The following is a 13,419-nucleotide window of genomic DNA, read 5'->3' on the forward strand; positions in this document are numbered from 1 at the left end:
TAGGGAATAGTTTGCCAGCTCTTTGCAGGTGTGGTTTGACGACGCCAGTGAGTGAACAAAGCCTGAAGTTTCACCCCAAAAGATCGTTCTGTGGTTTGCCTACCATGATTCAACAGCCCAGGATCTGCTCGGCACAGACAACCTGAAGTGTAAAGAGGCTCCTGAGAGCCGGGTCCCACCTCGGCCCCAGACACCCCTCCTGCACCGACCCTGTGAGCCCCCAAAAGTCATCTCTACCAGAGGTTCTCCTCATTTCTGAGAAGAGGGAAGCAGGGCCCATGCGTTTTGAGGTTGCCTCTGGGTCCAACGCGGTGTCACGCAATGCCAGCCTCATGAGGGTGAGAGTCCTCTGAATGGCCCACGCTCTCTTGTGACAATGCCACTTGTCTGTGAAGGAGAAGGCCAAGCTGACTCGCACGCTGAGTGACCCAAGGATGGAGGGGGTCCCCGGGGTGGGTACCGCACCTCCGTCTTTGCAGACAAGGAGGGGGCGGCTCTGAGACCCATAGGGATGTACCTAAAACCATATCAATTATTTTTTCTGACCGGAGTGGAAGAGTATTAAAAAATCAGTAACAGGAGGAATTTTTTTCCCGACCGTCTTTGGCTCCCTCTCTCGCCACCCTTTTTCTTCCTCCATCTACCCCAAAACATTTTCTCCACCATTTTTTCCCCACTGCCTTTTTGCAAAGCCTTCTATACTTTACCGCTCACTTCCGTTTTCCCCACCCATCTACCCCAAAACTTTTCCCCACCGTCTTTTCTCCCTCTCTCTGGCCACCCTTATTTCCGCCTCCCGCTCTCATCACCCTCTTTTGCTCCTTCATCTCCCCAAAAACATTTCCCTCATCTTTTCCCAAAGCCTTCTCCCCACTCCTGCTGCTCGCCACCCTCTCTTTCTCCTTCCGTCTACCCAAAAACTGTTTCCCTATCACCTTTTTTCCCTTCCTCCTTGCCACCCTTTCCCTTCTCCATCTACCCAAAAACATTTTCCCGCTGTCTTTTTGCAAAGCCTCTTCTCTACTCCTGCTCACCACTCTCTTTTAACCCATCTACCTCCCCAATTTTTCCCTGCCATCTTTTCACAAAGCCTTCCCCTCTTCCCGCTCGCCCTCTTCTTTCCTCTATCCTGCTTGCCACCCTCTTTTCGCCCTCCGTCTACCCCAAAGTATTTTCCCCATCGCCTTTTTCCCAGTCCTCTTTCCCCACTTCCTCTGGCCACACTTTCTATTCTCCTCCCGCTTGCCACCCTCCTTTCCCCCTCCATCTACCCAAACACTTTTTACCCACTGTCTTTTCTTTCTACACTTTCTTTTCTGCCTATCGTCTTTTCGCAAAATCTTTTCTCTTTCCCGCTCGCCACCCTCTTTACCCTTCTCCCACTGACCACCCTCTTTCCCCCCTCCATCTACCCAAAAGCTTCTCTCCTCACTGTCTTTTCGCAAAACCTTCTCTCCCTCCTGCTCGCCACTCTGTCTTCCCCCTCCCTCTCTGCACCCTTTTCTCCTCCCACTTGTCACCCTTTTCCCCCCTCCATCTACTCAAAATCTTTTTACCCACAGTCTTCTTTCCCTTTCTTCTCTCCCCACCATATTTTTGCAAACCTTCTCTCCTTCCTGCTCATTCCCTTTCCCCCTTCACAACCCTCTCTTACCCCCTTCCATCTACCCAAAAACTTTTTCCCCACCATCTTTCTGTGAAACCTTCTCTCCCTCCTGTTCATCACCCTGTTTTTCCCCCTCCATCTACCCCCCAATTTTTTTTCCCAACATCTTTTCCTCACCGTCTTTATGCAATGCCTTCTCCGGCTCGCCATCCTTTTTTCCTTTTGGCACTAACCACCCTCTTTACTCTTCCATCTATCCCCAAACTATTTTCCCCTTCCTACCTTTCCAGCCACACTACAGTGTCTGTCGCCACCAACTGCAAGGAGGCCAGCCACGGTGCAGCAGGCTACAGCCTCCAGTCTGTCCTGGTCCTCTAAGCCGGGCTCGGAGCAGCTCGGTGAGCAGACACAGAAGAACCTGGAATAGCCTGACTCTTCTTCAGCACCGTTTATGTACTGAAGTTATGCATATGCGGTTCATGGACTACACGTTCCAGCATTGGATAAGAGAAAGCCCGGAGGCCTAGTCTGATTGGACTTTGTTATCATGTTCTGATTGGATGAAAGAAAGTCTTAGGACAACCAATCAGAGTATGAAAATAAAGTCCAATCAGAGAAGGCCTAGAGATTTTCTCTCACCCAGTCAGAACATGTAGTCCAGAAACCATGCGTGTAACTCCATGTGCATGCTGAGGAGGCCTCATGCCAGTTTAGGGTCTCCGGCATCTCCCACTGAGCTGCTCTGTTCCCTGCTTAGAGGACCAGGAGAAGAGGGAGCTGGAGGTTGAAGCCTGTAACATTGTGGCTCATCTTGCTCTGGATGGTGGTGGCAACAGAGATGGCAGCACGGCTGGAGTGTTAGGAGGGCGGCCTTAGCAGTAGGAGTGGGGCTGGAGCAGTAAGATGGCGGCCGGAGCGGTAGGAGTGCGGCCTGAGCAGTAGGAGGGTGGCTGGCAGCTGGAGCTGCTCTTGACTGGCTAGAGGTCTAGGAGAAGGTGGGGACCGTGCCCAACGCTGGCGGCTGGAGCCTTGGCCACTGTGGCTCGCCTGGCTGCGGTTGGTGGTGGCGACGGAGACTGCATCTCTGTTAGAGTAGTAGAAAGGTGGCAGGGTAGGTGCGCTCTCTGCGGCCGCACTGCCCGCTTGCGGGGTGGTGGGGGAGCGGGTTTGGTGTGCTTTTGGAGCTGCACTGCCTGCCGCGGCGGGCTGGTGGGTGGCACTATCAGGTGTTGAATTGCTGGCAGTGGGGCAGGTTTGCTGCGCTATCAGAGTCTACACTGCCTAAGGTGGCAGGGGGTTGGAGGCAGGTTGTGTGTGCCGTCGTGCACTGCCAGCGGCAGGTGGTGGGGTGTTAGGGGCATTATTAGCTGCTACACTGGCCAATGCAGGGGGCGGGTTGGGTGAGCTATCGTGAGCTGCAATGTCAGCAACAAAGCCAACTGGCAGGCAGTCGGGGGTGCTTTAGGGGAGCTGTGAAATGTTGCATTGTCCGTGGGGAAAAGGGGAAGGTGGGGTCGGGGGGTTAGTTGGATGCACTACCCCGGGCGTTCACTGCCCGCGACAGGAGCAGACTGGGGGCGCTATCTGGGGCTATACTGCTTGTGGTCCGGGTGGGGGGCGGGTTTAATGGGGTGCTATTTGGTGCTGCAACACCCGTGGTAGGGATGGGTTGTGGACACTATCGAGTGTTACACTGCCAGGAGCAGAGGGGTCGTTTGGGGGAGCTATCAGGGTTACACTGCCTGCAGCAGTCTCTGGGTGTGTTGTGGGCACAATCCGGGGGCTAAGCTTGTGGTGGAGGGGGCAGGTTAGGGGCGCTATGGGGGGAAGCTGCACTGCTGCTTCCAGCGGCAGGTTGTGGAGGTGGCCACGACCGTGGTGGCCTCTGAGGAAGGGGCCCTTCTCCTCTTCCCGGACTCAAGGCTCTAGAGGGTGAACAACTTCTGCTCGTTCTGGAGCGCGGAGGGTGCACAGAGTTTTTGCGGCAATCCTCTGACCACCGCAGGGCCCTCACACCCACCATGGTTACCCGGCCCTTGCCCTCTTGCTCTGTGTTGTGGGGACCATCTGGGAGCCCCAGGCATGGAGTAGTGGGCACCACGGGGGCTCAGGGTCCTGTGGGTGGAGGAGTCAGGAATGGGAACTGGTACTTGGGTGGGGAGGACTGGTTGGGTCTGAGTTTCTGCTGTTCTTGCTCCCCAAGGAGCCCCGGGCACTGTGGTGTCTCCAGTCCCCACCCCAGGTCAGGAGGCCAGCTTGGTCTAGGAGGAGAGGCTGGACTTTGGAGGGTGGGTGTGAGTGCCTTCGCTGAAACTGGCCCCAGCCACCCAGTGGGCAGCATGACAGGGTGAGGCTCTAACACTGCCACTTTCTGCACCCTATTGTAGGTTTTTCTGGCATTGTCTTCCCAGCTGCTCCAAGCCAGGCTGATGAAGGAGGAGTCCCCTGTGGTGAGCTGGAGGTTGGGGCCTGAAGATGGCACAGCTCTGTGATTCATCTCCTGTGGTTGTGGCGGCCACGGTGATGGGGACGGCAGCTCAACAGGAGCGGTAGGAGGGTACGCGTGGAGGCCAAGTGGTAGGAGCCTTGGAGGGTGGGCAGGTGCATGGAGGGTGACAGCAGCGCTGATTCCTTTGGCGTCGGTGCTAATGGTGGCAGCAGCAGCAAGTCTAGGGGCCAGGAAGGAGAAGTAGGAGAGCTTTGGGGCCCGGCCCGGCCTGGGGTGGGTAAGAAGCTGCTGGTTCTGTACTGCAGGCCTCAGTGACAGTGGTGGAGGTGCAGCCAGGGCAAGGAGGAGTCCTCCCCCTTCTCCTGTGGTCTCTGGTCTCTGGACGGTGCCGTCCTTCTGCTGGCATCTGAGCCAGGTGTGAGTGGCAGCATTATTTCATTCTTAACAGAATTTAGGGGCTTACTATTTGTGTATCTTTTTGTTTTTGGTTGTGATAACCCTTAAGGGACAAAAGGCTTCTTTGGCTGGGTTTTGGTGTCATGGGATCCCCCCATGTAAGACACAGGGTGCTTTCCTGGCAAGCTGTGTGTTGGAGGGAGTTCACCAAGTGGAAGAAAGGGAACCTCTCAGGAAGGTGGCTGCTGTGGCAGGTCCCCTGCCTCTGGGCACTCTTTGGGACACCTAGTTTCCCCTGTAGAAGAGGGGAGGCTTAGACCAGTGTCACTTGTATCATCAAAGAGGCATCCTGGCTGGGCCAGTTGATTTGACCTTCCCACTTCTTCAGCCCACCTGGCCATGGTGTCACCTGGGGAAAGTGGAACCTCAGGCCACAGGGGCAGAGGCTTCTCCGGCAGACTGATTGCTATAGCAGATTCTGTTCTGCCTGCTGCTCAGGAGGGCTTCTATGGCCACCGATCACTGCGATCTCCACCTCCTGAGATCAAGCGGTTCTCCTGTCTTAGCCTCCCAAGTAGCTGGGATTACGGGTGCGCTACCATGGCCGGCTAACTTTTTGTTGTTGTTGTTTGTCTTTTTTTGAGCTGAGTCTCGCTCAAGATGAGTCTCGCTCTGTTGCCCAGGCTGGAGTGCAGTGGCGTGATCTCGGCTCACTGCAAACTCCACCTCCTGGGTTCATGCCATTCTCCTGCCTCAGCCTCCCTCCCGAGTAGCTGGGACTACAGGCGCCTGCCACCATGCCCGGCTAATTTTTTGTATTTTTAATAGAGATGGGGTTTCACCGTGTTAGCTAAGATGGTCTTGATCTCCTGACCTCATGATCTGCCCACCTCAGCCTCCCAAAGTGCTGGGATTACAGGTGCGAGCCACCGTGCCTGGCCTATGCCTGACTAATTTTTGTATTTTTAGTAGAATACTAAAAATACAGGGTTTCACCATGTTTGCCGGGCTGGTCTTGAACTCCTGACCTCAAGTGATCTCCTCTGCCTTGGCCTCCCAGAATGCTTTGATTACAGGCATGAGCCACCATGCCCAGCTCTGATCTCTTATTTTTATTAAAGTTTTGAAATGCCACTCCCTTAAAAGGCTGCATCAATTTGTAATGTCATTAGCAATGTGTGACAGGTCTAGTTTTATCAAACCTTTGTCAAGTATAATATACTAAAGTCTTTATCTTAACAACTGAAAAAAAGTACTTTAGTTCTAAGTTTTTGCTTACTTGATTAGTAGGACTAAAGAATATTTTACATTTCTTTTTCTTTTTTCTTTGAGACCTGAGTCTCACACTGTAGCCCAGGTTGGAGTGCCGTGGTGTGATCTTGGCTTACTGCAACCTTTGTGTCCCAGGTTCAAGCAATTCTCCTGCCTCAGCCTCCCAAGTAGCTGGGATTACAGGCACCCACCACCACGCCCAGCTAATTATTTGTATTTTTAGTAGAAATGGGGTTTCACTATGTTGCCCAGGCTAGTCTCGAGCACCTGATCTCATGATCCACCTGCCTTGGCCTCCCAAAGTGTTGGGATTACAGGCATGAGCCACCGCGTCAGCCTTTTTTTGAATTTTATTATTTGTGTTTCTTGTGAATTGTCCAGTAGTGTTTTGTCCATAGTTTATTAGGGTGGGGGCATTCTAACTGTTTCATATTATTAATTTAAGCTTGTTGTATGATATACTTTAAGACATTTGCTCTAAGAATTTCACCTCATTTCATTGTATAGGTAATTATCTTTTGTGTAGTGAAAAGTCCCATTATTTCTTTTAGTTCCTTTAAGATTTTATTCAATTATTTATAGAAGTAGTAAGATAAATATTTGTAGATTAGGTAAACAAAGCATTAGAATTTTTGACTTTTAGAAAGTAAAAAACATTTGATTTAATGTCTATTTTTGTTCATTCCCATTTCTTATCTAATTAATAGAACACAGTACTGGGAGGAGGAACAAAAATTTAATCATGATATTGCTGTTTTTCATAATAATCTAGGACTAGTAATAAGTCCTCTCTTTCATCAAGAAAATATTGAAGGCTGGATGCCATCACCTGTAATCCCAGCACTTCAGGAGGCTGAGGCAGGCTGATAGCTTGAGCTTAGGATTTCAAAATCAGTCTGGGCAAAATCATGAGATCCCGTCTCTACAAAAAAATAAAAAATAAAAAATTAGCTGCATGTGGTATGCACCTGTTGCCCCAGCTGCTCGGGAGACTGAGGAGGGAGGATCACTTGAGCCTAGGAGATTGAGGCTGTAGTGAGCTGTGATCATGCTACTGCACTCTAGCCTGGTGGCAGAGCAAGACCCTGTCTCAAAAAGAAAAAAAAAAAAGAAAGAAAGTATTGAGAAGTTAACTTATTTCATTACCTTAATGAAAAATAGTTAAGGCCGGGTGCAGTGGCTCACGCCTGCAATCCCAGCACTTTGGGATGCTGAGGTGGGTGGATCACCTGAGGTCTAGAGTTTGAGATCAGCCTGACCAACATGGCGAAACCTCTTCTCTACTAAAAATACAAAAATGAGCTAGGCATTTTTCTGTTAAGTTGACCATCCTTTTTAAATGATTTGTAAATAATTTTTGCATGCTAAGAAAATAAGTATTTGTTATATAATTCTAGATTCTAAATATTTTGAAGCTGTAAATGAGGTTTTAAACTCTGAGATCAGTTTTCTAATTTTGAAATAAAGTGAATCTCCATTGAAATTTACAAGTAGGGTCTGGTGATTGCAGAGTCCAATGCATAATTTATAGTTTTTCCTATTCTGGGTGCAGTTGTCATTTTAACCTGAATGCCAGGTAGTTATCTTTATAAAACTATCATTTGTGAGTTATAGAGGTAGCATTGGGGTGGTGGGAAAAAAACACCCTGTGCCTCTATATGTGCAGTTTTGCCAGAGGCAATTTTTATTTTTATTTATTTATTTATTTATTTATTTATTTATTTATTTATTTATTTATTTATTGAGGTAGGATCTCACTCTGTTACCCACGCTGGAGTGCAGTGATGCAATCATGGCTCCTTGCAGCCTCAATCTTCCTGGCTCAAGTGATCCTCCCTCTACTCAGCCTCCACAGTAGCTGGGACTACAAGTGCATACCACCATACCTGGCTAATGTTTAAATTTTTAGTAGAGACAAGATATCACTATGTTGCCCTTTCTTCCTTCACCAAAAAAAGCTGATAAACTGGCTTATTATATAACAAGGAATTCTCATTTTATTCTATTTATATTGTATTATTATTCTTTAATTTCAGTGATGCGAAGCAGTGTTTTTTGGAGGTTTTGAGTGTGAGCTTTCTCATCAGACACTGAAGAGTTTTTGAGCCTTAACTCCATTACTTAATTAGCTGTGTGACCCAGACCACTTCATTGTACAGCTCTGTTCTTGTGCCGGGGAGGGCATTCACACAAAATACAATGAAATTGTGCTTCCTGGTGGTTCTGATATGGCTTTAGGCAAGTTCATTAAACACTGCGCTTTCAATAAGATAATGCATGTGGAATGCTGAGTACAGTGCCTTTAAGGCACTTAACGGGATATGAGAACAGTTCCATAGCCCTTCATTTTTACTTTTGATTAAGAGTTGTATACTAATAACTAACTGGGTGAGTTATAAATGGGGAAGTAGGGTCACTGTGAAGTGGCTATGAAATAGCATAGAGGATATATTTAAAAAGCTGTATTTTTACTTCATATTTTCAAACTACATATTTCATTTTAGTTTGGAGAACTTTACTGAAGAATAAAGAAGTAGTAGTATGTGAGTTTGGATCATTTCTATGGTTAGGTGGTGGCTGCACTAAGGCCTTTCCAATTCTTAGTCCCGTGAGAGGTAGATAGGTTTGTGGGGGGTAGGGGAGAACAGATAAATGAGATACATTTATATTTTTTTGCATGGTAACTTATAAGGAATTGCCAAGAGAGGGAATTCATTGGAGGCAAAGAAAAATATAAAACATAGTGTATATAGGGCTTTGTAGCATCCGTGGTTTCAGGCATTTATGGGAGCTAGGCAGGGGTGGGGTATGGGGTTGAAATGTATTTCCTATGGATAAGCACAGGACTACTTTATATCACTTAATCCAAGACCCTCTTACTGGTGAGGAATCCAGCATTTAAATTTATGTATGTATATGATAAAGCTAGAATTTTTCCAGATCTGAGACTCAAAGCTCTTTGTATTTTCGTTTATACTCCAGCTCTTTTGAGGAGCTTTAAAGTCTATTTACAAAGACAGGAAAAACAAGAACGGACATAGTGGCTCACGCCTGTAATCCCAGCACTTTGGGAGGCTGAGGCCGAGACCAGCCTGGTGAATATAGTGAAACCCCATTATCTACTAAAAATACAAAAATTAGCCTGGTGTGGTGGTGTGTGCCTGTAATCCCAGCTACTCAGGAGGCTGAGGTAGGAGAATTGCTTGAACTGGGAGGCAGAGGTTGCAGTGAGCTGTGCCACTGCACTCCAGCCTGTGTGCCAGAGACTCTGTGTCCAAAAAAAAAAAAAAAAAAAGGCCGGGCACGCGGTGGCTCATGTCTGTAATCTCATTGCTTTGGGAGGCCAAGGCAGGCAGATTACCTAAGGTCAGGAGTTCGAGACCAGCCTGTTCAACATGGCAAAACCCTGTCTCTACTAAAAATACAAAAATTAGCTAGGCGTGGTGGCAGGCACCATAATCTCAGCTACTCGGGAGGCTGAGGCGGGAGAATGGCTTGCACCCGGGAGGCGGAGGTTGCAGTGAGCTGAGATGGCACCCGTCAGAGCACTTCAGCCTGGGTGACAGAGTGAGACTCTGTCTCAAAAACAAAAAGCAAACAAAAAACAAACAACAACAAAAATCCTAGGAAAAACATACATGCAACAGAATGTTAAAGACGAGATTCTAAGGCTTTTTTTTTTTTTTTTTTGGAGACAATCTCACTCTGTCGCCCAGGCTGGAGTGCAGTGGTGCGATCTTGGCTCACTGCAGCCTCCGCCTCCCTGGTTAAAGCAATTCTCTGCCTCAGCCTCCCAAGTAGCTGGGATTACAGGCGCCTGCCACCAATCCCTGCTAATTTTTGTAGTTTTAGTAGAGGTGGGGTTTCACCATCTTAGCCAGGCTGGTCTTGAACTCCTGACCTCGTGATCCATTTGCCTTGGCCTCCCAAAGTGCTGGGATTACAGGCATGAGCCACTGCTCCTGGCAGAGATTCTAAGTTTTTTGAGAATAGTGACTGTGTTTCTTGGGTCACGGCTCTATCTTATACGTCTGGCACAGTGTGTGTGTGTAGCAGGTGTTTAATATTTGTTAAACACAAGTGGTCCTTAATATCAAACAGCATGGGATTTAAGACACGAACTTGGGTTTGAGTCTCAGCACTTTCACTTCTTAGTTGTATGACCTTGGCCATTTAATCCCTTTGATCTTGAATTTCCTTATCCGAAAAATAGGGGACATACTAATTAACATCTATCATGATGGGTTGTAATGAGAATTAAATGATAATGTGTACAAAATACCTAACTTGATTGGATTTGTGGTACGCAGTAGCTATAATGACCATTTTAACCCCAATATGAGAAGGATTCACTCATCACACTGTTGTATACTTCGTAGCTATTACTTCTTTAATCCCCAAGGACTTGTTTAAAAAAGTGTTCTTCAGTTTCTACTTCCCAGTTCCCTTGTGGAACTGGTAAAAATTTAAAATATCTTAACATAATATTTTATTTCAAATGATAAACAGTAAGGTAAAATGTAGTTTTTCTTGGACAACATATGGTAGAATGATGTCTGGAATATTTAGTTATGTCATTTAATACTTTTTTCCTTACCAGTTTTTAAAAAAATTATTTTATTTTAGGTTCGGAGGTACACATGCCGGTTCGTTACATGGCTAGATTATGTAATGCTGAGGTTTGGCCTGCTAGCGCAGCCATCATCCAAAGTGACCCTAGTACCCAATAAGTAGTTTTCAACCTGTGTACCTCCTCTTCTACCTTCTCTTTTGGAATCTCTGGTCTGTTACTTCCATCTTTATGTTCACGTGTACTCATTGTTTAGCTCCCACTTAGAAATGAGACCATGTGGTATTTGATTTTCTGGTTCTGAGTTACTTCTTTTAGGATAAAGGATGAAAAAGAATGTAGCCTCCAGCTCCATCCATGTTGCTGCGAAGGACATGATTCCATTCTTTTTTATGGCTGTATATTTTTACCTTTTTTGCGAGGGGGAGAGGATTTAAATATGGACCAGCATAATGAAGAAAATATCTGTAATCCCACTATTCACATAACCCCTGCTAGTTTAAAAAAAGTTCGTGTAGGCTGAGCATGGTGGCTCACACCTGTAATCCCAGCACTTTGGGAGTCCAAGGCTGGAGGATCACTTGAGCTTAAGAGTTCAAGACCAGCCTGAGTAACATAGAGAAACCTCATGTCTACAAAAAATAAAAATTAGCCAGGTATGGTGGTGCATGCCTGTAGTCCCAGCTACTTGGGAGGATTGCTTGAGGCCAAGAGTTCGAGGCTGCAGTAAGCTGTGATTGTGCCACTGCACTCCACCAGGTGTTTAAAAAAAAAAGTAAATAATTAGAAAATTTAAATAGTGTAAACTAGAGGCCTCTCCTATTAGTTTGCTAGAGCTACCATAACAAAATACCACAAACTGAGTGACATAAGTGACACTATTTTTTTTTTTTGAGACGCAGTCTCACTCTGTCGCCAGGCTGCACGATCTTGGCTCACTGCAGCCTCGGCCTCCCAGGTTCAAGTGATTCTCCTACCTCGGCCTCCTGAGTAGCTGGCACTTCCAGCCTCCAGAATTGAGAAATTTAATTTCTTTTAATTTTAAAAAATTAAGAGTGACACTCGGCCGGGCGCAGTGGCTCATGCCTATAATCCCAGCACTTTGGGAGGCTAAGGCGGGCAGATCACGAGGCCAGGAGATTTAGACTATCCTGGCTAACACGGTGAAACCCCGTCTTTACTAAAAATACAAAAAGTTGGTCGGGCGTGGTGGCTCATGCCTGCAATCCCAGCACTTTGGGAGTCCGAGGTAGGCGGATAACCTGAGGTTGGGAGTTTGAGACCAGTATGACCAACACGGAGAAACCCCGTCTCTACTAAAAATACAAAATTAGCTGTGCATGGTGGTGCATGCCTGCAATCCCAGCTACTTGGGAGGCTGAGGCAGGAGAATCGCTTGAACCCGGGAGGCAGAGATTGCACTAACCCAGATCACGCCATTGCACTCCAGCCTGAGCAACAGGAGCAAAACTCCATCTCAGGGAAAAAAAAAAAAAGTCGAAGTAGTCCCAAAAACATAAAATTTGAGCCTCAAATAAGAACTGTTTTAAAATTTTAATATATTGTGTTTTTTCGCCATATAATCCCAGGTATTCTTCAGGTTAGAACTCAGTTTCACAAAAAAGGGTGTGCTTGAAAAACTTATCAAAATCTCCTGATTAGATACTTTTTTCGTTTGTTTCTGTTTTTTTGAGACAGAGTCTCGCTCTGTTGCCCAGGCTGGAGTGTGGTGGCACAATCTTGGCTTACTGCAACCTCAGCCTCCCGGGTTCAAGCGATTCTCTTGTCTCAGCCTCCCGAGTAGCTGGGACTACTGGCACACACCACCATGCCTGCCTAATTTTTGTATTTTTAGTAGAGACAGGGTTTCACCATGTCGACCAGGCTGGTCTTGAACTCCTGACCTCAGGTGATCCACCCACCTTGGCCTTCCAAAGTGTTGGGATTACAGGCGTGATCCACCACGCCTGGCCAGAACATACTTATTTAGCAGGTGTGGATATGTGTATTTACACAGACTTACTTGTAAATAGATGTATAAATGTATACCCATAATGAATGAAATTGATGAAATGATATCTATTTATATATTCATTATAAGGGGTTACATTTTTTCCCCCAGCCTAGAAAGCTTCACTACATAACATGATTATGTGGGAATTTGAAAGTTGGATCGCTTTGCATTACTGTAAATGATAGAGCTTTATTTTAAAGTACTTTTTATTCTAAAGGTATATGTGCTTTTCATAAATTCAAATTCTAACAAAAGGTATACATCACAAGTTCAGTTTTACTCCCCAGAGGTTATCACTGGAAACTTTTTTTGTATATTTTTCCAGATGTTTTTGGTTTGTAGATAAGACATGTATGTACTTAGAAAAAAAGTACAGACATAGGCATATAAGTTCTTTGAAAACAAATGGAATTAGGCCGGGCACGGCGGCTCACACTTGTAATCCCAGCACTTTGGGAGGCCAAGGCGGGCAGATCATGAGGTCAGGAGATCGAGACCATCCTGGCTACACGGTGAAACCCGGTCTCTACTAAAAAATACAAAAAATTAGCCGGGCATGGTGGTGGGCGCCTGTAGTCCCAGCTACTTGGGAGGCTGAGGCAGGAGAATGGTGTGAACCCAGGAGGCAGAGCTTGCAGCGAGCCGAGATGGCACCACTGCACTGCAGCCTGGGCCACAGAGCGAGACTCTGTCTCAAAAAACAACAACAACAACAACAAAAAACCAAATGGAATTATACTATAAATACTGTTTTGTAACTTACTTTTTTTTGGCATACTAGTATATGTTATACATCTTTTCATAGGTATAGCATTATTAATGTAGGTGCAGTTCAGTAATGATTGAAATGAAGTTTTCATTATATTCTATTTTTGAAAAATTACCAATAACTACATATATAACTGAAATCACATTATGTAACTGTCAGTATAAAGGAATGGCTCAGGTAAAACCCAATAGAAGTTGTATATTTAATATTTTTAATAATTTTTTTAATTAAAAAGTTAAAACTTGTACTACATGGCTATTAGGGTAAGGAAGTATGATCTCTTTAACGTACATGGTATTTTAAAAATATCTTATTCTGGTGTGTCTTCTTGATTGTAAAACCC

The 13,419-nt window shown here is 46.1% G+C and overlaps 1 protein-coding gene across 1 annotated transcript in view; it reads left to right on the forward strand.

Annotated features, from left to right (window-relative positions):
- The first annotated feature begins 2,509 nt into the window (after nt 1-2,509).
- Nucleotides 2,510-13,419, forward strand: part of LOC129530304 (B melanoma antigen 3-like) — a 50,712-nt gene continuing 39,802 nt past the window's right edge. The window contains exons 1-2 of the mRNA XM_055377145.1: nt 2,510-2,524; nt 3,994-4,094. Coding sequence (XP_055233120.1) covers nt 2,510-2,524; nt 3,994-4,094 — 116 coding nt within the window. The remainder of the gene's footprint in view (nt 2,525-3,993; nt 4,095-13,419) is intronic.

This window comes from Gorilla gorilla, chromosome Y, assembly GCF_029281585.2.
Source record: "Gorilla gorilla gorilla isolate KB3781 chromosome Y, NHGRI_mGorGor1-v2.1_pri, whole genome shotgun sequence".
Lineage (NCBI taxonomy): Eukaryota > Metazoa > Chordata > Mammalia > Primates > Hominidae > Gorilla > Gorilla gorilla.